Source organism: Neltuma alba, unplaced genomic scaffold (genome assembly GCF_004799145.2).
Source record: "Neltuma alba isolate B1F8T4 unplaced genomic scaffold, ASM479914v2 tig00010374_pilon, whole genome shotgun sequence".
NCBI lineage: Eukaryota > Viridiplantae > Streptophyta > Magnoliopsida > Fabales > Fabaceae > Neltuma > Neltuma alba.
The window spans coordinates 346,368-371,084 of record NW_021635279.1 but is presented as its reverse complement, the minus strand read 5'-3'; the positions used below and the strand labels follow the sequence as shown (position 1 = coordinate 371,084).

General features: G+C 34.3%; 3 protein-coding genes across 3 annotated transcripts; all 3 read right to left on the bottom strand.

The window, feature by feature from the left end:
• Positions 1-607: 607 nt before the first annotated feature.
• LOC114756155 (elongation of fatty acids protein A-like) lies at positions 608-1,399 on the bottom strand. Its single transcript, XM_028945071.1, has one exon. It carries the CDS (start codon positions 1,397-1,399, stop codon positions 608-610), a length of 792 nt encoding a protein of 263 aa, XP_028800904.1.
• Positions 1,400-17,145: 15,746 nt separating this feature from the next.
• On the bottom strand, positions 17,146-17,931 carry LOC114756154 (putative elongation of fatty acids protein DDB_G0272012). Its single transcript, XM_028945070.1, has one exon. It carries the CDS (start codon positions 17,929-17,931, stop codon positions 17,146-17,148), a length of 786 nt encoding a protein of 261 aa, XP_028800903.1.
• Positions 17,932-22,949: 5,018 nt separating this feature from the next.
• Positions 22,950-23,735, bottom strand: LOC114756153 (putative elongation of fatty acids protein DDB_G0272012). Its single transcript, XM_028945069.1, has one exon. The coding sequence runs from the start codon at positions 23,733-23,735 to the stop codon at positions 22,950-22,952; it is 786 nt and encodes a 261-aa protein (XP_028800902.1).
• Positions 23,736-24,717: the final 982 nt, after the last annotated feature.

Genomic DNA, 24,717 nt, shown 5'->3' with positions numbered 1-24,717 from the left:
GGTCTATATAGTGATGATTATGGGTGCATCCAACTTGCAGAAATCATACCTTTTTACATATTATAAAATCATGCTTTTATTTTAATCCACAAACAACCCTTTTTATTTTTAGTGGAAACTGAATACCATTCTAACTCAGGAAGAGAGAGAAGAAAAAAAAAGTTCAAGACTATAACAGACAGGGATTAACTTCTTTCATTACTATCCATCCTAACCCGAGGAAAGACGGATTATATGATCAGTAATCACGCTTTAAATCATGCTTTGATGATTCTGGTCTGACTTTGTACAATCACAGATATCATCATGAGCAACTTATTATATATATAAAACAAGCACTGGGGGCATTAACTGAAATGGGTCCTAACATTTGAAATAATATAAATTCAGCTACATATCCTGTTTCAAGTATGGAATAAAAATACGCACACTCCCTGAAAAAAGATGTATATAATTCAAATGTTAGAATCAACGTATCAAAACATACATATAATAAAATCCACAAAGTATATATGTATCACATCATTTATACAAGCCATTACATAAACACACCATATATGCTACATAAAAGAGAAAATAAAAAGGGAAATACTGAAACCACGTGCTTTTATTTCTGCTCGAACTTTGACTTGTATGCCTGCTCACGGAAGCTTAGAAAGTGAAACAGAAGCCAAGCATAGAAGAGGAAATTGAGGATCCAACCCCAGACTCCGGAGCAACCCGGCCCGGAAACATGGTAGCCCAGCATGAGGGCCAAAGCGCCGAAGCTGGCGCGGAACTGAGCGATCTGGCAGGTCGTCACCAACCTCTTCCACTTGGGGCGGACCCCGAGTGCGCACAATAAATAGTAGGCGTACATTAGCACGTGCACGGAGGCGTTGGTCACGAGCACCACCGGGAACAGCGACTGAGACGTCCAGAGCCAAACGTAGCACATGTTGATCACGACGACGTGGTGCGACACGTGGAGGAGCGTGAGCCGTTGGATGGAGCCCGACAAGAGGATCAAGAGAGTGTCGACGAATTCTAGGATCTTGGAGAGGTAGAAGATGTAGGCCCAGAAGAAGACGGGGCCGGAGGGTGGGGTGTTGGGGGGCAAGCAGATCATCCAGTGGACGTCAGGTGCATGGGAGATGGTGGATAAGGTGCAACCGAGGGCCATGATGAAGGAGAGGAAGAGAATGACAGTGTTATAGAGGGCGGCGATGGGTTTGAGGACGGCCGGAGGAACCCTAAGGCGAAAGACACGACTGAGGAAGAAGATGATACATAAGTAACAGGCTTCGGTGATGAGGGGAAATTGAAAAGATGAAGCTGGCGTTACGTTGCGAATCCATGTGAAGTTCTGAATGGCAGGTTGGTTGACTAGGCAGTACATTAAGAATGCTGAAAGCTTCATGGTGTTTGTGGGAAAACGCAGAAACAAGAAGATCGATGAACGGAAAAAGCTCAGGCTTGGAGGGGGAGTGAGGGCGGAGGATGCCAGTGGAGGTCATATTTATGGGCAGATTCAGTGAACTGTTATGAATGGGCCGGGCCTGGAGATGGTGAGCCCGAAGGCCAGAAAGTTCATAGTGGGGTGGAAGCTTAGGCTGCACGCCGAGGAGTTTGGCTTCTCTTTGCTACCGCTCCCCCCGTACTCCCTTCCTTGCTACCGTCTAGATTTAATGTCTTAAAAAAAATTATAATTTTATTTAAAATATACACAAATAAATCTGAACTTTTAAAATATAGGTGTTGAATATAAGATCTAATTTATAATAAGAGTGCTCAACTTGTCTCATCCTAGTCGTCTCGTCAATTCTAGAGGAGACAAGATGGGACAAAAAAAAAATTCAGAACAGTACGACTACATGACAAGACAAAATAGTGACCAGGATGGTTTAAAAAATTATTTATTAATGATTTTTATTAAATTATTAAATTCTTTTTTTTAAGAATAATTATTTTTACAGTTATTTTTAGCTCTTAAGTTGTAATATTATCTCAATAAAATTTTTTTTCTCAATAAAATAATTCATAAAGGCATTATATAGTATTTCTTTTATGGTAGTTCTTTTTTTATAATATTATTTTTACACTTTTTTTATATTATATAATTGGGCTTTTTACATAATATTTTTTGTACTGTTTTTATCTTCAGAAACCTAATAAAAAATTATATTGGTTTGTACAAAAAAAAATTGAAACTGGTCCCCTAGGATGGGATGAAATTAAACACGGGACGAAAATCCCATCCCATTCCTGTTCACCGAAATGGGACAGGGGAGGGAAATGATATTGGTGAGACGCCCCGCATGGCCGCATCTACCTGAATGGTGTGGGACAGCCTGCAAATAGAAAGATCGATCTCTGAATAAATCTCAGCTTTTGGGGGTGTTTGGCAATACAATAAAACCATGGTTTTGAGACCAAACCATGGTTTGGGTTTCAAATTTGCCAAACAAGGAGGAAAATTAACAAACCGCGGTTTCAGGCCAAAACCATGGTTTCAGAAAAAGTGAATCTATTCTGTTTCTGGCTTAAATTAGAGAGTATGATTGTATCTGTCAGAGTAGATCTCAACAATAATATGACTCTAACATCCCTCAGTTATTTTTTTATAAACATATTTAATTTTATATTTTATAAATATATACACATATTAATTATTTATTAATTATATTATCTTATGTATTATTAATTATGTTGGTAAAAAATATATTATTAATAATTTTATTCCTTCAAATTAAAATATATCATAAAATTTATTTTTATGTAATTATCATATTAACTTATGCTCTTTTTAGTAATTTGTACATATAAAAAGTGCTTCTGATAACAATTATCCAAACACTCTCACTTCTCAGAATCACTTTTTTACAAAATTTATTCTTCCAAGAATCAATTCTCCAGAAGCTATTCTCCAAATTATAATTTGGTTCCATCCAAACAACTTTTTTGTCTCTGTACTCTTTTTAACCTTTTCGTCCATTGTGATATCGTTCCCCACCAAATAACTTAATGAGCTTACATGAACCAAAAGTCTAAAAAAAATTATATTTCTTAGATCTAAATTCAGTCTAGCTAATATTGTTGTAGATTGGCTTTAGTCTAAAACTTAATTGAGTTACCGACAAGCTGTTAGAAATTGATATGATAAGCGGTCTCACCCTTATGAGGAGAGAAAACACAGGTTTGAATCTCAGAAAGTACACTTGTTGAAAGGGTTTTAATCTTAACGCGGCAGAGATTTATCTCAAGTCCAGAATAATTTAATGATACTCTGAGTTTTATATATATAAAAGAAACTAGCTGAGCTTCTGCCCTTTTTCTTTTTTCTTTCCAAAAGGTCGTGCTTTTAATATTACTTGTCAATCCTCACGTACGTCACAAGTTGCCCAGGATTCTTACTTTTAAATAAGTGGCTTTGTTGTAAAGTTTCCAAAGCAATCCAAAAACATAAACAAATTAATGAAACAATACGCATTATTGTCAATATAATAAGCAATAATTCAGTATCAACCATGATTGAGCACTTAAGCGGGTCCGCCATATTGACTGGCACGTAAGGACACCAAATGGTGCGGATAGTGGATTTCTTTTCTAGCAAATTAAAATACCATCAAAGTGGAAACCACAATCTCTTTTTCCTCTGAAAAGGAAAAGTAAGAAACATACAAGAGTGGGTGTGTGTATTAATGGCAGGCAAATCATTCATGTTGAACATCTTTTCAACGAACACCTTCATTAGTGAGTGCTTCCACGAGGCATTGAATGAAAGTGAGAAACATATCTAAGACTATTTCTTTCTTTGGTTGCTTTTTTTAATTTTTTTCCTTTTTGAAAGGGATCGACAATCCTCTCCGATAGTGGGAGGAGAACTCACGCACACCCCCCCCCCAAAACAAACCCACCTATGGGTTGAATGAGCAATCTCCCCTTTCAGGTATGCCATTGTGGCACGAGGCCACTGGCAAACAATTTTGATTCCCCTTGTGGCACTAGGCCACTGGCAAACAACTTTGATTCCCCTCGATCGGATGAATTAGCATATCTTATAGAGAAGAAAAGTTAACTTAATGAGGGAATTAAATAGGAAGTAGCTAGTAGTTATAAGTAGTTATGTGTCTGTGTGTGTGTGTAACTTGTATTAGCTATGGCAAGAGAAGAAAAAGTTTTAATTTTATCAATCCAAAGTTTGTCTTAGCGTCCGTGGAGGCTGCATTTACGGACAGATTCATCATATCGTTACGGATGGGCCTGGCCTGAAGGAGGTGAGATGGAAACTTAGGCTGTACGCTGAGCTGTTTGGTTTCTCTCTGCCACCCTTCCCTCCGATGCTCCGCCACTACCCCTATCACTGTCACAGAAATTCTGGATGAAGGAGTGCCACGCAATATATAGTCGGACCAATATAAAAATGACAAGTTACATCTCCCTAGTGCTCTCTCCTTCTGACACCACATTCTCTTTTTTCAGCTTTCCTATGAGAGTTATCTTTTTTAATTGTCGGCGTTGTGTGGGGTATGCAAAATTATTCCTTTTATATACATAATACATATTTCTCATAATAATAAAATTCACATGTGAAAAAAACATAGTAATAAAATTACCGTTAAATAATATATTATGTATAATAATCTTGAAATTATATGAGAGAGAATAAAATCATATATCTTATATATTTTTTACCTAAAATATGTAATTTATATATATGTAATTTAATAATATTTAAATATGTAATTTTTAAAATTTGTACCATTCATATGCCGTTGTATTATATATAGATTTATTTTTGATAAATTTTAGTATATTTATTATAATTATTTTTTATACATTATCTATATGAAATAATAGATAAAAACTATTATAATAATATGAGTTTATTATTCAAAAAAGTCTTATTTTTGGGTACAAAGAGAATAAATTGAACTAGAAGAATGTAAATTAAATATTTTAGAGGAAGAGAATGGGGAAGAAGGGTATGTGAGCAGTGAAGAAAGCTGAAAGACGAGAGTTGAGGAGGAGAAAGAGAGGGATGCATGGACGAAAGGAAGAGAACAGTGGGGGGACTCATTTTTGTATTGGCCTGACCATATTTTACGTAGCACTCTAAGTTCCCCCAAGAATTTTTCTTATTATCATGGGATCAAATCTTAATAATTTAGATTTACTTTTTTTAAAAAATTTATAATTTTATTTAAAAAGTAAAATAACAAATCTGAACTGTTAAAGTATATGTTTTAAATATAAGATTTACTTTTAAGTACAAATTAAACTATAAACTAAATCTTATATTTTAGACTGAAAGAAGTGTTTTTTTAATATTAAATTTGAATTATTAAGATTTGATCCAAGATAAAAGAAGAAAAAAATAGTTTAGGACACTAAGCGCACCTAAGAAAATAGTTCGAGGTCCAAGTCTTTTCTATGTATCATTTTACTTAGTTTTTAATAAAATTGTTTTTTTATAAAAAAATGAATACATATAATTAACAAGAATAACGAAAGATAATATTTATTATAAATAAGGGAAAACCATATTGGAGGTACCTGTATTTTTTTGTAAATTTTCAATTTGGTACCTATTTGTTTTTTGTTCTTAACTAAATCTTTAATTTTGCTCAATTAACATCATTAATCCTTATATAGAGACTAAAAATGCCAATAGAACAAAGTTATAAGAGCTAATGTTGCTAAAAAAAATAAAATTAAATGTTTAATCAAGAGGAAAAAACACATAGGTACCAAATTAAAAATTGAGAGAAAGTAGAGGTACCTATGATATGGTTTTCCCTTATAAATAATTAACTTAACTAATTTTTTTAGACCAAATTTATTCAAATTAATTGACCAGCTCTTAGATTGAAAATATGAACAAGTATTTTTCTCAGGAAGTTATTTATTTTATCTATATGTTGGTTTCCCCTTTTTTTGTAATAATAATGATAGTCTTGAAAATTTTGTGTTCCTTTTTAGACAATTATTAACTTTTCAGCAAATGTCTCTTTCAAGGACATGAATTCTATCATCCCAGGACTATTACCTATGTTTCGCATCACAGATATTGAGTTGAAACTTTCTAATTAAATCATATATTAAGGACAGAAGTGGTATCATTTATTTTAGTGTGCCATAGAATATTACTTTTTTTATGTAGTGTTTTGATTCCTAACAGAAATTCCATTTGATTAAGATAATGCTAATCAACTGATGATTCAATGACTAAGATCTACCCACTTTTATTAATTTATTACAACTCTATTACGCTGCGCCTTTTGTCAAATGTTGCCTCAAAACACACATACATATAATACTATCTTATGAATGATTGGGTTCATTTAAATACATGAGTTCATTCTCTAGTGGAGTTTTGAGACCCATTATGGCTGCATCTAAAGAAGTCATACTCTTTTTGCATCTTATATGTCACATAAAGTAGTCGCACATATCTGAAAATATTAATTTATAGCTTCAAACTAATGGGGAAAAAAGAGACTCTTTTAGACCATACATGAACCAAAATTCTAAAAAAATCACATTTCTTAGATCTAAATTCAGTCTAAAAAATATTGTTTGTAGATTGGCTTCCGTGCAAAAATTAGTTGAGTTACTGACAAGCTCTTAGTAATTAATATGGTAAGCGGTCTCACTCTTTTGAAAAAGAAAAACACAAATTTGAATCCCAAAAAGCCTACTTATTGGAAGAACTTTAACCTTCATGCTCATGAATCGACAAAGATTAGTCTCAAATCCAAAATAACTTAATCATACTCTAATATATAATAATAATAATAATAATAAAAAAGAAACTAGCTGAGCTTCTGCCCTTTTTCTTTTTTCTTTTCAGAAGGTCGTGCTTGTGTTGTTATTTGTCAATCCTCACGTAGTCACGTACGTCACAAGTTGCCTGAGATTCTTTTAAATGAATGGCTTTGCAGTAAAGTTTCCAAAACAATCCAAAAACATAAACAAATTAATGAAACAAGACACTTTATTGTCAATTATAATAAACGACAATTCAGTATCCACCATGATTGAGCACCTAAGCCGGTCCGCCATACTGGATGGCAAGTAGGCACACCACACTGATGAATGGTGCGGATAGTGGATTTCTTTTCTGGCAAATTAAAACGCCATCCACCACATATCAACATTACAGTTTTCGTGCGTGAAGAAGGACAAGTCTCTCACGGAATTAAGTCATACTATATTTTCACTTCTCCCATGAAAGTTGAAACCCACGTCTTCTTTCCTCTGAACAGGAAAAGTAAGAAACAGTCAAAGGATGATGATGTAAATGTGAACACCCCCCATTCCCGTTTGGAATATAGTCACAAAAATTAAACACCCAGCTTAAAATAAATAAAAGCAAGACAATGGAAATAAGGGAATTAAATAGGACGTAATAGTTATAAATAGCTATGTGTGTGTGTCTGTAACTTGTATTAGCTATGACGAGAAGAAAAGTTAGTTTAAATTTTATCAATCCAAAGTTTGTATTAGCAACCTAAACTTAAAAGATATTTAGATAGAAACCAAATCATGATTTTAAAAATGATTTTACTGCATACGAGATAAGTATGTGAGAGAAGTTTTATCTCGACTTGCATAAAAATATTTTAAAAAAGCATTTTTGGGGAAACCAAACCCCTCTCAGGTTTATCTGGTCTAGTATTTTCACTCTGCTGGAAGGTGTCTCATCTTCTATCTCCGTATCCTGCAGCTTTCCATTCTTTAATCTTCTCTGTTTGCTCTTTCTCCCTTCTTTTTCTTTTGATTCTAGGCCAACTTCAATTTGAGTTTTCGTTGTCCTCTTCCTCATTTTCTTGCCAACCTCTTCCTTATTTATGTACATCAATAATCAATATAATATCATATGTGGTTAAAGTGAGTGTTGTCCTTTCCTCCTGCTATGTGCATATGCTAATAATGGTGCATACAATAATGGGTATGTGTGTATTAATGGCAGGCAAATCATGCATGTTGAAGATCATTTCAATGAACACCTTCATTAGTTCTTTTTTCTTTTTTCCCCCTTTTTCTAACCACTATAAATTGAAGATGTCCTCCGGCCTTTCCGCAACTCATGTACACACATTTTTTATTCTTTTCTCACACTCCTAGTGAGGGCTTCCATAAGGCATTGAATGAAAGTGAGAAACATATCTAAGACTATTTCTTTCTTTGGTTGCTTTTTTTAATTTTTTTTCCTTTTTGAAAGGGACAGACAATCCTCTCCGATAGTGGGAGGAGAACTCACACACACACCAATAAACCCACCTATGGGTTGAATGAGCGACCTCCCCTTTTCAGGTAGGTTAATGATGGCACTGTGGCACCAGGCCACTGGCATACAATTTTGATTCCGCTCGGATGAATTAGCATATCTTATGGAGAAGAAAATCCAGCAAGGCTCATGTTGCCCGTACAAAATTGCTTTCTTATAGACAAAACTTCAGAGTTTCTTCATATGTGCGCCACAAACTTCTCCAACAAAAACATGAAATACAGATCTGTATGCCACTGGAATGTATCATGTCATGTCTTGTTGGAAATTTTGATAGTAACACTTAAAAAATATACCTAACTTCTTCTGAACTGGAGTTAAAGACTGATCAGATCAACCATTTCATCAAGGAGAGTCAAACTAGTACGCAAACGTCCTCTGCTCTACAAAAGAATTGACAGAAAATTACATCTATATAATCTATAAACAACCATGATCATGGTGCAGCTATCTATCTGGACTTAACAACGTTCTGATTTCCTTGTGGTTTTTCTTGGTCCTCAGTTTCCTTTAGCGGACTTGCTGATCTGGACTCATCATTTTGCATATGGTAAAACTACTACAGGGGCAGCAGGGACTGCATGCCAACGCTCCCTCACCATACTAACGAATCTTTTAAACATTTCTCTCCTGAACTCAAGCTCCCGAGTAAAGAGATCCAAGATAAGAAAGGAAAGAATGTATTTGAATGGGACAATGAGGAGAACAGATGCGGAAGCTAACAGCAGCCATGCTACCTCCGTAGTCACCTGAAAAGGGTCAAAATTCATTTAGATCAATGACGGGATTTTAACAGCCACCAAAACAAACAATATCAATATATCATGAGGCCAAGACATTGTTCGACATAAATAATTTCCCATTATCCATATTATTGTACCTGAGGGTAAACTAGCACGCATTTTGAGAAGTGTAGATTCAGTCGCTGCATATAACTCTCAACATCACGCATGGCATCTTTTACAGCGATGATCTTTTGTGTAGTATTCGGTGGAGGCTGATCACGTATTGTGACTTTACCAAAAGACCGTCCAAGACGGCCTTGCTCCTTAAGCCCCCTGATTGTCAGCATTCTAGCTCCCAAGATCATCAGCTCAGAGTACAATAACATACAGGGATGAAGAATTCATTCACAAATGTGTGCACCAGAGCCTAAACAAACAAAAGAACTATATTCAGTGTTAGGAAAACAGACAGAATTAAAGAAAGAAGAAAAAACACTAATATCATGCAAGATAGTGTTGGTTGAGCTTGTTTTAAGTGTGACTGGATTCAACACCTTCCGCCCTACAGCTGAGATATTTTATGATTTGAGCTCACTGGAAGCTAATCCGGAGTTGCATATCCAACACAAGGTTGCTCGTAAACAGCTCAAGGAGAAATCAGATTTCTGCACTTGATTTCTTTGGCATGAAAAACTCCACCTATATTGTATAGCCGGTCCCAAGCCTGGATAAAAAAAGAGGGTTGTGTTAGGCCCTTGACAGCCAATGTAATCATTCCATTCGATGGCTCAAAACTGTTCTGCTGCGTTTATATCAAGGAAATCATGCTGACATTTTGAAAGGAATTATCATTCTTCTTAATATAATTTGGTTCAAGCGAGGTCTTGTAATGCACCAAGGCAAGTCCTTTCTGCTGCAGATTGTAGCAAAGGAAAATCTTCTCCAACATGTCATTCTCATCCAGCAAGGATCTCATTCGGCCGTCCACCCGATCTAATAAAAAGCTTTTAAACTCATGTCGATGGAGTATCATTCAAATGTTCAGGTGGTTTTTTTCCCCCTGAGCATAATATATATATATATTTATATATATTTTACTGGAAACAATCTTATTTTATTAGTTCGCCTTAGTTTGACGCTTTAAAATTTTCTTAAACTCATGGTATTCCTAAGGTTATCCGGCAGCACCAAGACTTCTCTCCATGTTATTGGGCCACTTGACGGACCATTTCTTGACAAACAAAAATGTAAGCCCAAAGGCAGACCATTCCTTATTGGGCTTATTCGTGTGGACTCCCTTAAACAAAAGGCCCATTCAGGTCTTCAGAGCCACTCAAAACCACGGTAGTCTTTTTTTGTTTTTGGGATAGTTAATCGTTTGGTCCTTATAATTTTAATTCGTTTATAATTTAGTTTTTATACTTTGACTTGATGTAACTCAGTACTTATAATTTTGACTCAATTATAATTCAATCCTTACAGTTTTGACTCGATTATACCTCAATCCTTGCAATTTGACTCATTACTACTCGGTTTTTATGCTTTCGATCATTTTATAATTTAGTCTCTATAATTCCTTTTTTGTTAAACACAAAGACTAAATTATAAAATGGATAAAACTATAGGGATTGAGTTGCAGTAAGCCAAATTTCAAGAATCAAGTTACAAGCAAGTCAAAACTATAAGGATCAAAAGATTAATTTTTTCTTCTGTTTTTTAGGCATAACAAGGCAAGCTAGGCTTGAGTCCAAAAAAAAAAAAAAAAACAAAGGCAAGCTAGGCTTGATAAAAAGTACAAACGGTATCTATCTACCTAGTGAGATTAACCTCTCGAATGGCGCTCTCCTAGTCCAGTTGGAGCTGATTCAGACAAAAATCAGGGTCCTGTTAAGATTCGCATGTCTAGATCCCCAGTTTCAGAAATGAGTGATCTAAATTCCATAATCTCCCTACTCAGATGATGAGGCACGCCACAGTCCTTCATCACCAACTGGAAAGCTTCTATAGAATCTGTAAAAAGCTTGACTTTTGTAAGCTTTAACCTCTTACAGAGCTGGAATCCATTATAGATCGTCATAACTTCTGCAGCAATTAGTCTTTACTCTTGGGAGAAGTTAACATGAAGTCAAGTGCAATGCGTGTCATGCACGTGCTGCGCCGCGTAATATCATTCACTGTTGAGCCACGGGCAGCACTACCCACGTGCGGAGGAAGCAGAAAAGGAAGCTGAGACCTTCCCAGTTTTCCGCCCACGGGAGGCCCAATTTGATTATTCCTTTCTCTCCCAAGTGAATGGAGGATTCAATAGATGAAGCTGATTAGATGAGAAAATAACGGTTGAATCTGAATCTCCCAATATGTTTTAACATGAAAATGTGTCTAGACATTTCTTTTAGTATACCTTTTTACGCTCATAAGCTTCAAATCTTTGAAACAGTAGAACAAAAAGATCAAAGCAAAATTTTCAGACCCCTTTTACATCTTGAAGATGGAGTGTAAACACTATCTCCGGTTCTAATTATAAGATCTTATTTATAGTCCACAAATAAGATTTTTTAATTAAGACCGAATATAATATTTTGTATAGGTTGAAAGATATATAATCCATATTAGAGCTTAACACTCACCATGCATGCAATAAAAACAATGTAAAGTCATAACCCAATGGCCACACGTTTACCGGGAATTTTTTGGGGGTCAAAAGTGCACTGGGCAGGTCCATGTATAACATTGTGTTGGGTTCTCATGCACGAAGACAGTATACAAAAAGCAGCAAAAAAAAAAAAACCAAAAGAATAAGAAAGAAAGAAAGAAAATCACCCTGGCGTCCTCACAAGAAGTCAAACTACAAAATTCTCTTGAAATTTGGGATGTTTAGGAGCTGGGACAAGATTAGGACAATCATGTCCTATTACCATCTTGAGAATCAGGATCAGAAGGTATTTCGATACTGATGGCGCCTGTCCCAGTCAGAATGGAACTTAATTCAAAACATTATTACAATGGATCTAGAATTTTCTTGAAGAAGAAGGAAAAAACGCCCTAGACCAAAACTAAAAGAGTTTGAAGTTTATAATGCGTCTGGAATTTTGTTTCATGTGTCCTGCCAATATATACACGTACACGCCAGTTAGTGGACAAGAGGAAGGAATGTGGTAAATGGGAAGAGGAGGACACAGAAAAATCACGTAATTTTTTTTTTGAGAGAATCCTCAAAAAAAAAATCTTTGAATTTTAAAATTTTAAATCTATAACACTTTGATAATAATTGAAAATATTTAAAAAATAAATGACAACACATTTTTGTAGTCTGATTTGAAATTTTAAAAGTATGTTTTTGTAAATTTTTCTCTTTGTTTTTTTAGCAAAATTATAAAATAGCGGCTCTAAATTGAAGTTGGCCATATGCAAATGGCATGACGCATCAGTCAAATTATTAACATTATTTTAAATATAATAATTAATAAATAACCCCCCACTTGTCGATAACTTACTATTTGAGTGAAAACTACGGCTTATACTTTTCAACAGCACTTCTCTCTTTGGGGCTGGAAAAATCATGACCCGAGTTCCTTTCAAAATCAAAAAATAATATTCTATGTGACATAAGATAAGCGGAGCTGCTTCCCTTGCACTGCTTATGGGGCAAATTTTATGCCAAATATAGATATTAAAATTTTTATCGAAATGTAAATTTAATTATTTATTGAAATTGATTACTAGAGAAATGATCATATTTAATAATTAATACTACCTCCAGTGTTTAATATAAAAGCTATATAACTAATTTAAAGATATTAAAAAAATTAGTTAAATTAGTTATTTGTTACAAATGTAAGTTGATTTCCCAAAACTATCATCTTCAATCATATGCATTGGATGATTAGAATTATCCCTTGGGAAGAAGTCCTTATAATTAACAGGAATATTTTGAAAAAGATGATAAAAAAAATGGATTAAGATATTATATTTAGGATCAAATCTAACTTCGAACTAGTTCTTATATTAAAGACTGGAGCTAGGTAGTATAACAAAAATGAGTTTTTTGAAAAAAAAAAATGAATGTGATTAAGCATATATATTCTTTCCAAATGCTACCTTCATTATTTAATGAGACCTAATTGACTAATTTGAAGATATTAAGAAAGTTACTAAATTACTTTAAACTATTTATATCCATCATTTTTTTCCAAGCTAATTTTTCTTACTTATAAGATACACAATCTAATTATACACATAAGTGTCTTAGATAGATCAGGTAACATATGCTATAATTAAGTAATTTAGTAATTTTTCTAATCTTTTCAAATTAGTCAACTGAGTCTTATATTAAAAACCAGAGGTAGTGAATGATTGGATGAGTTACTCTCTCCCCAAGATCTGGTAAGAAAATTTATGAGATTTAGTTAGCTATCATTAGTATTTTTACATTTAAACTTTGGTATTTAGTTCATGTCTGGTAAATATTATTTTATTTAAGTCCTTCGCCCTAATTTCTCCAAAAAGTGTCTGGTCAAAAAAAAATAATTTCTCCAAAAAGTGCAGTATACATCAGTTTGGTACTGGGCTGATCCACAGAATCTTTCCCAGGGTATTCGTGGCCACTAATTGAACATCTTCTATTTTTGAACTTATTCATTTATGTATTTAAAATTTTGATTATTACTCACCATTAGAAAGTACGCATCGCTTTTAATTTAGAGCAATAAACACTAACAGCTTAAAGCTATAAACAAAGGCAACTTCCCAAACAACTTTCACATCATTAGGTTATAAAAATTATTGATAGATAATATGCATTTTTTGATTAGTTGATAACCATTTTTAGGTTGAGAGCTGAGATAGAGAAGAATTAGTGGGTCTGAACTTTAGTTGGAGCATATGGATTTAATTACGGTCACGCCACTGGATTGTGGTCACTGGATAGTATGATAAAAATAAGGTCTAAGTCAGATATAAGGAACCGAACTATATTTATATCACAAGAAGGGGAAAAAAATGAATTTGCTTATGGTAGTTGGCGTTGAACTTGAATCTGAGCTGTACGTTAATTAAGTCTCATTTAAAGATAATAGTCCCTCTATCCCCTATAACTAACAACTACCATTCTCTTCTTGTATCTAAATATAAGCAACATTTGCTAGTTGTTTTAAATTTTTTGTAACAAATTTTCTATTTTGCCCCCATTAATTAGTTATTTTAATATTCAATGTTTATTATTTCATTTTCCAAACCATCATCTCTATTCATCCACATTCTCTCTCTTTTATAATTCTATTTATTATACTAATTTTTTTATTTTCTTAATCTATTCAAATTAATCAACTAGCTCTTATATTTAGGATTGGAGGTAGTACCTTTTTATGCTCATAAGCTTCAAATATTTGAAACAGTAGAACGGAAGATCACAGCAAAATCTTCAAACGCCACTTAAATATTGAAGATGGAGAGAACAGTGTAAATATTATCTTGAGTCTTAATTATAAAACTTTATTTATAGTTTACAAATAAAGAATTGCGATTAAGATTGGTTTATAGGTTGAAAGATATATAATCTGTATTACAGCTTAACACTCAATACGCAATAAAAACAGTGTGAAGTAATAACCCAATGGCTACATGTATAACTAGACAGTTCCATGCATAACATTGTGTTGGGTTATGACTTTACAGTGTTTTTATTGCGCACTGAGTGTTAATCTGTAATACAGATTATGTATTTTTCAACCTAGCGATCATTAGAAACTTAGTTCTTCTGAATAATTATAATATTTAAATCATCTCTGGTAAATATTATTTTATTTAAGTCCGTCGCCCTAATTTCTTTTTAAGAATTTGGGCAAATTTATTTCTTGTTTTTTCTTTTTGATAAATTAGGCAAGTTGATATCAACAAGCGACAAAAAGGTACAGTACACATCAGTTGGGTCGGTGGTGTTGAATTTGAATCTGAGATGTACCTTAATTAATAAAGATAATATTAGCTATCAGATTATGATATATTGTTAGTAAAATACGGACCTTTATTTATTCTCCTTTTGGAAAGTTGTAGCCGTCCTGTCAACACTATTAGATCACAATTTCATGATTATTAATGCATCCAAATCGGAGCTTGATTTGACAAAAAAAAGAAATCGGAGCTTGATTTGACCAAAACAAAGAATCGGAGCTTGATTTGACCAAAAAAAAGAAGAAATCGGAGCTTGATTTGACCGAAAAAAAGAATCGGAGCTTGATTTGACCAAAAAAAAGAAATCGGAGCTTGATTGAAAGAGGCTCAACTGATGAGGCCATGATGTAAAATATTGTACTATTTAAAATCATAGTATTTCATGTCTGATATAATATTGGGCAATATAAAAATTAACCTTTTTTAACGTAAGTATCCTTCACCTATAAAAATACGCTTTAGTAAAAAATTAACATTTTTACTTATATTACCGTTAATATAATAATTTTTAAAAGATTATTTTCATTAATATCATCTTCAGAAAGTTTATACGTACTTCGGTGGCTTAACATTTTTCTTTTAGGGGAACGTAGCTAAATTATGTTTTCTCATAAATAAATTTAGTGATTTTAATATTGGTGTAATCATATTTTTTTACAATCAAGTGGAAGCAAATCACATACCTTTTTATTAAACACATTCTTAACGTTGGCAAAAAAAATTAATATTAAAGACATTCCTAACATTCTTCGTAGTCTGGAAAATCTCCACTTAGATATTCCCACGTGGGCAAACGATGTTCACTAGCCCCATTCATACACACACACACACCCATATATATATATATAATTAAATGCTATAGCCAACGATCCAACGTGGGAAGAAATGTCGTAGTTCCTGAACATTCCAATTGTCATTATTCATAATGAATGATCGGAGTGCGGCTTGAAGATTAATCAGGTGAAGATTCCTATCAGCAAAGCAAATTAGAGGCTCATCAACGTTAATATAATATAGATATTACGGGGGTGACAATGACGATTGGTGTGTTCTGGTGACGATAGCTGTAATGTGTTGGGTCAAACAGAATTTGCAAATAAAGCGAGTACATAGTTGTAGACAATTATTATCATGGCAACCCACTGGTTCTATTGGCCCACTGAGGGGGAAGAAATTAAATTGACGAATAGAGATTATATTATGATATACTTCTCGATTCTTAATATAAGACCTAATTATTAAGTTGGTTTTAGTCATAAATATAAGAATCACTTTTTATATTTATCAACTTTATCTAAACTACTCTATGAATACTCTGTCAATCATAATCAAGTAGAAGATGGAGATAGGGTATTAAGAAAGATGATTATAGTGTTTTAGGAAAAACATGTCACATTTCTTATAATTAACTAACTTATGTAACTTTTTTAATCTAATAAAATTAGTTAAACGAGTCTTATATTAAGGACCGGAGGAGTATTTTATTTTCAGGTTTATTCTCTTGTTAATTTTTCGGATAAATTCTTATTAAATCTAGTTAGAATATAGCATAATTTAAATTAAGTTTTCTTACTCCCGAAGATATGCCGGCGAAAGAGCTCAACGGCCTTAATCCCCGGAAACAAAAGCAGACTTCACCGATTGAGTCAAGTGCGTCAAAATTGCTGCCAGCGCCTTCTCTCTTTTTTCACTAATCTCCATAAATAAATAAATACACACGATATGAGCTCAAATTGAAATATCAGTCATTTGTGCTTATAATCAAAGGTTTTAAGTTGTAAGATATCAAAGTGAGGCACCTAATATACTGAAAATATGTTTAACAGACTTCACCGATTGAAATGGGGGCATTAAATGAAATGGGTCCTAACAATTGAAAGAAGATAAATTCAGCTATATATCCTGATTTGAATGTGGAATAACAATACGCACAGTTCCTGAAAAAAGATATATATAATTCAAATTCTAGAATCAACGTATCAAAACGTACATATCATAAAATCCACAACATTTTTTATACAAGCCATTACATAAACATACCATATATGCAACATAAAAGAGAAAATAAAAAGGAAAATACAGAAAACAGACAGCATGAAGCCACCACCGCACCACAGAGGGGTGCGAGAAAATAAAAAGGAAAATACAGAAAACAGACAACATGAAGGCACCACTGCACCACGGAGAGGTGCCGGCTTTCTACTCGGACTTTGACTTGTATGCCTGCTCACGGAAGCTTAGGAAGTGGAAGAGAAGCCAAGCATAGAAGAGCAAGTTCAGGATCCAACCCCAGACTCCGGAGCAACCCGGCCCGAAAACGTGGTAGCCCAGCATGAGGGCCAAAGCTCCGAAGCTGGCGCGGAACTGAGCGATCTGGCAGCTCGTCACGAACCTCTTCCACTTGGGGTGGACCCCGAGTGCGCACAGTAAGTAGTATGCGTACATCAGCACGTGCACGGAGGCGTTGGTCACGAGCACCACCGGGAACAGAGACTGAGAAGTCCAGAGCCAAACATAGCACATGGGGATCACGATGGCGTGGTGGGAAACGTGGAGAAGCGTGAAGCGGTGGATGGAGTCTGACAAGAGGATCAGGAGAGTGTCGAAGAATTCTAGGATCTTGGAGAGGTAGAAGACGTAGGCCCAGAAGAAGACGGGGCCGGAGGGTGGGGTGTTGGGAGGGAAGCAGATGATCCAGTGAAGGTCAGGTGCATGGGACATGGTGGACAAGGTGCAGCCGAGGGCCATGATGAAGGAGAGGAAGAGAATGACAGTGTCATAAAGGGCGGTGATGGGTTTGAGAATGGACGGAGGAAGCCTGAGACGAAAGACACGAGTGAGGAGGAAGATGATACATAAGTAACAGGCAACGGTGATGAGGGGAAACTGAAAAGATGAAGCCGGGGTTAAGTTGGGAATCCATGTGAAGTTCCGAATGGCAGGTTGGCTCACTAGGTAGTACATTAAGAATGCTGAAAGCTCCATGGTGTTTGTGCAGAAACAGATTAATGAACGGAAACAGCTTAGGCTTGAAGGGGGTTGGATGCATGAGGTATTAGGGGCCATTTATCCCATGGGAATTGCTATGAAGGCCGTAAAGCCAATCTTGTATCGCTAAGTGCCGTGTGGGGCCGCCTTCTTTGAAAGGAACGATACCTGCGCAAAAAGCCAACAACCCATCTCTGATTCCTTAGCTGCAAATTTTCTGAGTTCGTTTTTCTCATATACTTAAGAATTGAATAATTTAGAGTGATTAAGAAAAGTAATAAAGAATTTTAAAATATTTATATTTATTATTTTTTAAACTAATTTGTCTCATTTATAAATTAATATATAATCTAATAAGGCATATAAGTATTTAAGAGATATTATGTGACACATGCTATAATTAAATAATTTAATAACTTTTTTAATTTTTTTTTCAAATTATGCAATTGGTTCTTAATGTTGATTATGTCAATCTCTTCCTTATTTATGTACATCAATCATCAATATGATATGATATGTGGCTACAGTGAGTGTTGTCTTCTTCCTCCCACAATAATAATGGTATATACAAAAGTTGGTTTGTGTGTCCTAATGCAGACAAATCATGCATGTTGCCTTTTCTTTTTTAAATTTTTCCCCTTTTTTGAATGGGACAATTCGTATCGTCACGAATGGAAACAGCCTGAAGTCGGTGAGATGAAAACTCAAAAGGGATCGACAATCCTCTCCGATAGTGGGAGGAGAACTCACACACACACCAACAAATTATATATAGATTTATTTTTGATAAATTTTAGTATATTTATTATAATTCTTTTTTATACATTATATATATGAAATAATAGATAAAAACTATTATAATAATATGAGTTTATTGTTCCTAAAAGTCTTATTTTTGGGTACAGGGAGAATAAATCGGATAAGATGAATGTAAATTAAATATTTTGAAGAAAAATAATGGGGAAGAAGGGTGTCTATCAGTAGCATCACCTAAAGTGGTGGATAATAATCAAGAGCCCACGGGACCACACAGCTCGCTTAGTATTGTTATTAGAGGATGGGGTAGAACAGCCTGCAAATAGAAAGATCTTTCTCTGATTAATTCTCAGCTTATGTCTTTGTACTCCTTTCAACATTTTCGTCCATTGTGACGCCACCAAATAATTTAATGAGCTTACTAGGGCCCTAGAAATCTCAAATCGGGCCAATCATTTATTTTGTTTGAAATTTAATTTGATTTGAAAACAAAATTGCTTTCTTATCACATGTAGACAAAATTCTTTCATGTGTGTGTTTGTGTTTAGAGAGGGAGAGAGAGATTGATATCACCTAAAGTGGTGGATAATAATCAAGAGCCTACGGGATCACGTATCGTGACTTTACCAAAAGACCGTCCAAGACGGCCTTGCTCCTTAAGCCCCCTCATCGTCAGCATTCCAGCTCCCAAAATCATCAGTTCAGAGTACAATAACATACAGGGATACAGAATTCACTCGCAAATGTGTGTACCAGAACCTAAACAAACCAAAGAACCATAATCAGTGTTAGAAAAACAGACAGAATTAAAGAAAGATAAAAAAAACACTAATACTCTTCCGGTCATTAATATAAAACCTATTTAACTAATTTGATTAGATTAAAGAAGTTAAGTAAGTTAGGTAATTATTAGAAATATGACATGTGATAAGTCTATATTTTATAATTAAATAGGTGTATATTTTGATTTATTTGGTTAAATTTATGGATATCTTATATATATTTAACTATCTTTTGTAAATTTTCCTCTCTTTTATTAATTATAGGATACAAGATGAATTTGCATAAAATCTATTCAAATCTTTTATTATTTTTAATGCAGAAGATATAAAATTATTGAGAGAAGAAAATATCACAAATAAAAGATAAAATAAAAAAGGAGCAACAATTGTAACAAATATAATATATATAATTGTGTGTATTAAAAGATGTTGAATTTGAATCTGCTGCACCTTAGTCAAGTCTCATTTAAAGATAATATATTAACAATCAATAGTGATATTAACATATATTTATTATCCTTTTAGAAAATTGTAACTGTCATGTCAACACTGTTAGATCACAATTTCATGATTATCAATACGTCCAAATTGGAGCTTGATTGAAAGAGGCTTAGTTGAGGACATGATATAAAATATTGTATCAGTTAAAATCATACTTTTTATGTTTGATATATATTAGATTGGGCAATATAAAAATTAGCCTTTTAAACGAAAGCATCCTTCACCTGTAAAAATAGTTTTAGTGAAAAATTAACATTTTTACTTAAATTATCATTAACATAATAATTTTTTTAAAATTATATTCATTATTATCAACTTCAGGAAGTTTATACGTATTTTGCTTGCTTAATATTTTACTTTTAGGGAACGTAGCTAAATTATGTTTTCTCATAAATAAATTTAGTGATTTTAATATTGGTGGAATCATATTGTTTTTCAATCAAGTGGAAGCGTGTCACATACTTTTTTTTTTTAATAAGGATCTCAGTCTTAGGGTGTGTTTGGATGAAACCAAACTATGGTTTGGATAATAGCTTCTGGAGAATAGATTCTGAAAAAAATAGATTTTGGGAAGAATATATTTTGTGAAAAAGTGATTTTGAGAAGTGTGAGTGTTTGGATAGTTGTTATTAGAAGTACTTTTTATATATACAAATTGGCATAAATTAATATGATAATTATAGAAAAAATATATTTTATGATATATTTTAATTTGAAGGAATAAAATTGTTAATAATATATTTTTTATTAACATATATTAATAATATATAAGATAATATAATTAATAAATAATTAATATGTATATATTTATAAGATATAAGATTAAATATGTTTATAAAAAATATGTTTATAAAAAAAATAACAAGATATATATCCTATAGACTCTCACACTCTCCCTTTTTTCTCCAAAAATAAAAAATTTCTGCTTTTTTCAAAACCATGGTTTTGGAGTCAAAACCATGGTTTTGATTTTTTTAAGGGTGTTTGGCTAACATTTTTCCCAAACCATGGTTTGGGGTACTTGCCAAACATACCCTTAGTTTTCCTATACCAAATAATCTTATAAGAGGGCCATAATATATAGGCTCAATTATACTATATATTATGGGCTCCAAATAAGTGATAACATATTCTATTAATTTATACTACCTCCGATCTTAATTATAAGACTTTATTTATAATCTATAAATAAATTTTTATAATTAGGATTTGTTTACAATTTACAAATGAGGTATTTTAATTAGAATTGAAAGTACTAATATAATTAGTTTTTATATGAAGTATTAAACACATTCTCAACGTTGGCAAAAAAAAAAAAATTAAACACATTCTTAATATCTGAACTCGGTAACCATGTCAGTCATACATCTTTCGTACTCTGATACGTCCACGTGGACAACTGATGTTATAGCTGAATATTAGAGGCTGGGCCAGGGAATATTCACTTCGTTGTGGATTATCACATTTGGATATGGTCAAGTCATCGATTCTTCCCCACCATAAAATATTTAAAATAGATCTTCTGTTATTATTTTTTCTTATAAAAAGTTTCCAACATAATATTTAAGATATATAATTTCAAACAAGATATAATCATATTTCTCAAAAACTAGTTGTATACTTTATCTTCCCTTTCCTTTTCACTTATGTATCAGTATATGTATATGTATATAATTTAATTTTTTAATCTTTTTTTTGGGCCAATATTTAATTTGTTTTATCTTATATCTTATATATATACAATGCTAAATCCAACAGTTGAAGATTGGACGTTCAGGTCCCAACAACTGAGCCGACCACACATATTAAAATGCCAGTCTAGATGCCCCTAAATCTGATAGAAGTTGAAGATAAGGCTTAGGTTCACATCAACAACTTGCATTCTGCTTCCGTGTTTGGCTAGACAATTTACTAATTAATTAATTTCCTGTGTACAGGCTATAGTAGCTCTCCAATGTGTCTGCTTATTCTTCAGCTAGAAAATAAACTAGTGTCATCTTAAACTGACTGACCAGTTCAAAATTAAAACCGGGGAAAAACCGATGAAAAACTCGTCTGAACCGTTTAATTTTGTTTCTTAAAAAATGATCAATAACCCAAAATTATATTATTTTGCATTGTAGTTGATTTGATTGATTTTTTCATGAAAAATTTTGCTTCTCTGGTTGGTTAATTAATCTAGTGAGAAAATCATATGCAACAATATTTCCAATGTGCGTCGCACTTCAAGAAGATGATTATTGTGATGGAAAAGGGCAGATTAATTTTGGCCTTTAATTTGGAACAAAGATCATTGCATGTACTCATTAGGTTATCATATACGATCTCTTGATTCGCACCTCCCGCCTCCAAATGATAGTGATGACCTGAAAATGACTTGATGTGATAGGGCATGACCTACAACCTTAACATCATATATTATATTATTATTATGGGAGGGACAATGATGGTCGCTGTGATAGGTCAAATAAAATTAGCAAACATTTTAATTTGTTTTATTATGTGCCTGTCGGTTGTATACAACCAAAAAAAAAAAATTTAAACATTTTAATTTGTTTTATTTTAATTATCACTTCAGATCGCCCCAAAAAAAGACAGTTCTGTTCCCACATAAAAGGCGCATGCTTTTTAGATATTATATAATCATGCTTATGGGGGCATTAAATGAAATTGATCCTAAAACTTAAAAAAATATAAATTCGGCTATATATCCTGATTTAAATATGGAATAACAATACGCACAATTCCTGAAAAGACATATATATATAATTCAAATGCTGGAATCAACGTATCAAAACATATATATAATAAAATCCACAATATATATATGTATCTATGTATGCAACACATTATTATATAAGCCATCACATAAACATACCATATATGTAACGTAAGAGTAAAAGAGAAAATAAAGAGGAAAATACAGAAAACCGACAACATGAAGCCACTAGTGCACCACAGATGGGTGCTGGCTTTCTACTCGGATTTTGGCTTGTATGCCTGCTTACGGAAGTTTACAAAGTGGAACAGAAGCCAAGCAAAGAAGAGGACGTTGAGGATCCAACCCCAAACTCCGGAGCAACCCGGGCCGAAAAAGTAGTACCCCAGCATGAGGGCCAAAGCGCCGAAGCTGGCGCGGAACTGGGCTATCTGGCACTCCGTCACCAACTTCTTCCACCTGGGACGGACCCCAAGCGCGCACGATAAGTAGTAGGCGTACATCAGCACGTGCACGGAGGCGTTGGTCACGAGCACCACCGGGAACAGCGACTGAGACGTCCAGAGCCAAAGGTAGCACATGGGGATCACGACGGCGTGGTGGGAGACGTGGAGGAGCGTGAGGCGTTGGTGGCAATCTGACAAGAGGATCAGGAGAGTGTCGAAGAATTCTAGGATCTTGGAGAGGTAGAAGACGTAGGCCCAGAAGAAGACGGGGCCGGAGGGCGGGGTGTTGGGCGGGCAGCAGATGATCCAGCGGAGGTCAGGTGCATGAGACATGGTGGACAGGGTGCAACCGAGGGCCATGACGAAGGAGAGGAGGAGAATGGCAGTGTCATAAAGGGCGGTGATGGGTTTGAGGATGGGCGGAGGAAGCCTGAGGCGAAAGACACGAGTGAGGAGGAAGATGATACATAAGTAACAGGCAACGGTGATGAGGATAAACTGAAAAGATGAAGCTGGGGTTAAGTTGCAAATCCATGTGAAGTTCTGAATGGCAGGTTGCTTCACCAGGTAGTACCTCAAGGATGATGAAAACTTCATGGTGTTTGTGCAGAGACAAGAAGATCGATGAACGGATAAAGCTCAGGCTTGGAGGTGGAGGGGGTGGATGTGTGAGGGCGGAGGGTGCCACCAGAATGGGGGATTTATAGGCATTTTCGGCGAACTGTGAATGGGTCGGCCCTGAAGTCCGTGGGCCGGAAGCCTAGAAAGTTCGCGGTGGGATGGAAGCAGCGGCTGTACGGGATGACCTTCTTCTCGTCCTATCTGTTGTCCCAAAAAATATCTGACACTGAATATAATTAATCTGACACTAAATATAATTAGTGTCAACGTGAATGTGTCTGCTTACCCTTGTCTTCTCTCTTTTAAACATTCACTTCATCATGCCGGGTCTACTACACTCACACGATACACGATTGGATAATTCACCGCCACGTGGAGCAGTATAAAACAAGACTTCAAAAGCATGTTAGTTTGTTACCGTGATGTCAGGCACATATATGGAGTTGATAGAGCTGGTGGAGATGAGTCTCTAACAGCAAAGGAGAAGCGAAAACGACGTCATTCATCTCCTATGGAAGCAGATTATGAAACTATCAATAATCTAGATCAACTTATCTCACAAAAGGAGTACACATTAGATAGTGTTGAGATTTTAAGTGATGGTGATACGAGTAAAGAAAATCCCTTACCTTCTAAACAGCCATAAGGAGAAACTAGTGATTATGGTAAAAGGAGAAGGAAAGAACATGCTCAAGATAAGGAGACCGATCTTAACACAATGAAGAGCGTTGTATCTGACATGATGACAGCAATTAGAGAAGGCAATGAAGCATTAGCTCGAGGTCATGATTTAATTCATGATGTTTTGAACCAGGGAAATGATTTATTACATGAGTCAAATGTTATAAAAAGAGAGTTTTATCCACAAGATTCCTCCCATGTCCGGTGAAGAGGTTTGGCATTTGATAAGTGAATGTGGATTTGATGCTAACAAAAAGCCCTGGATTTATAACTATCT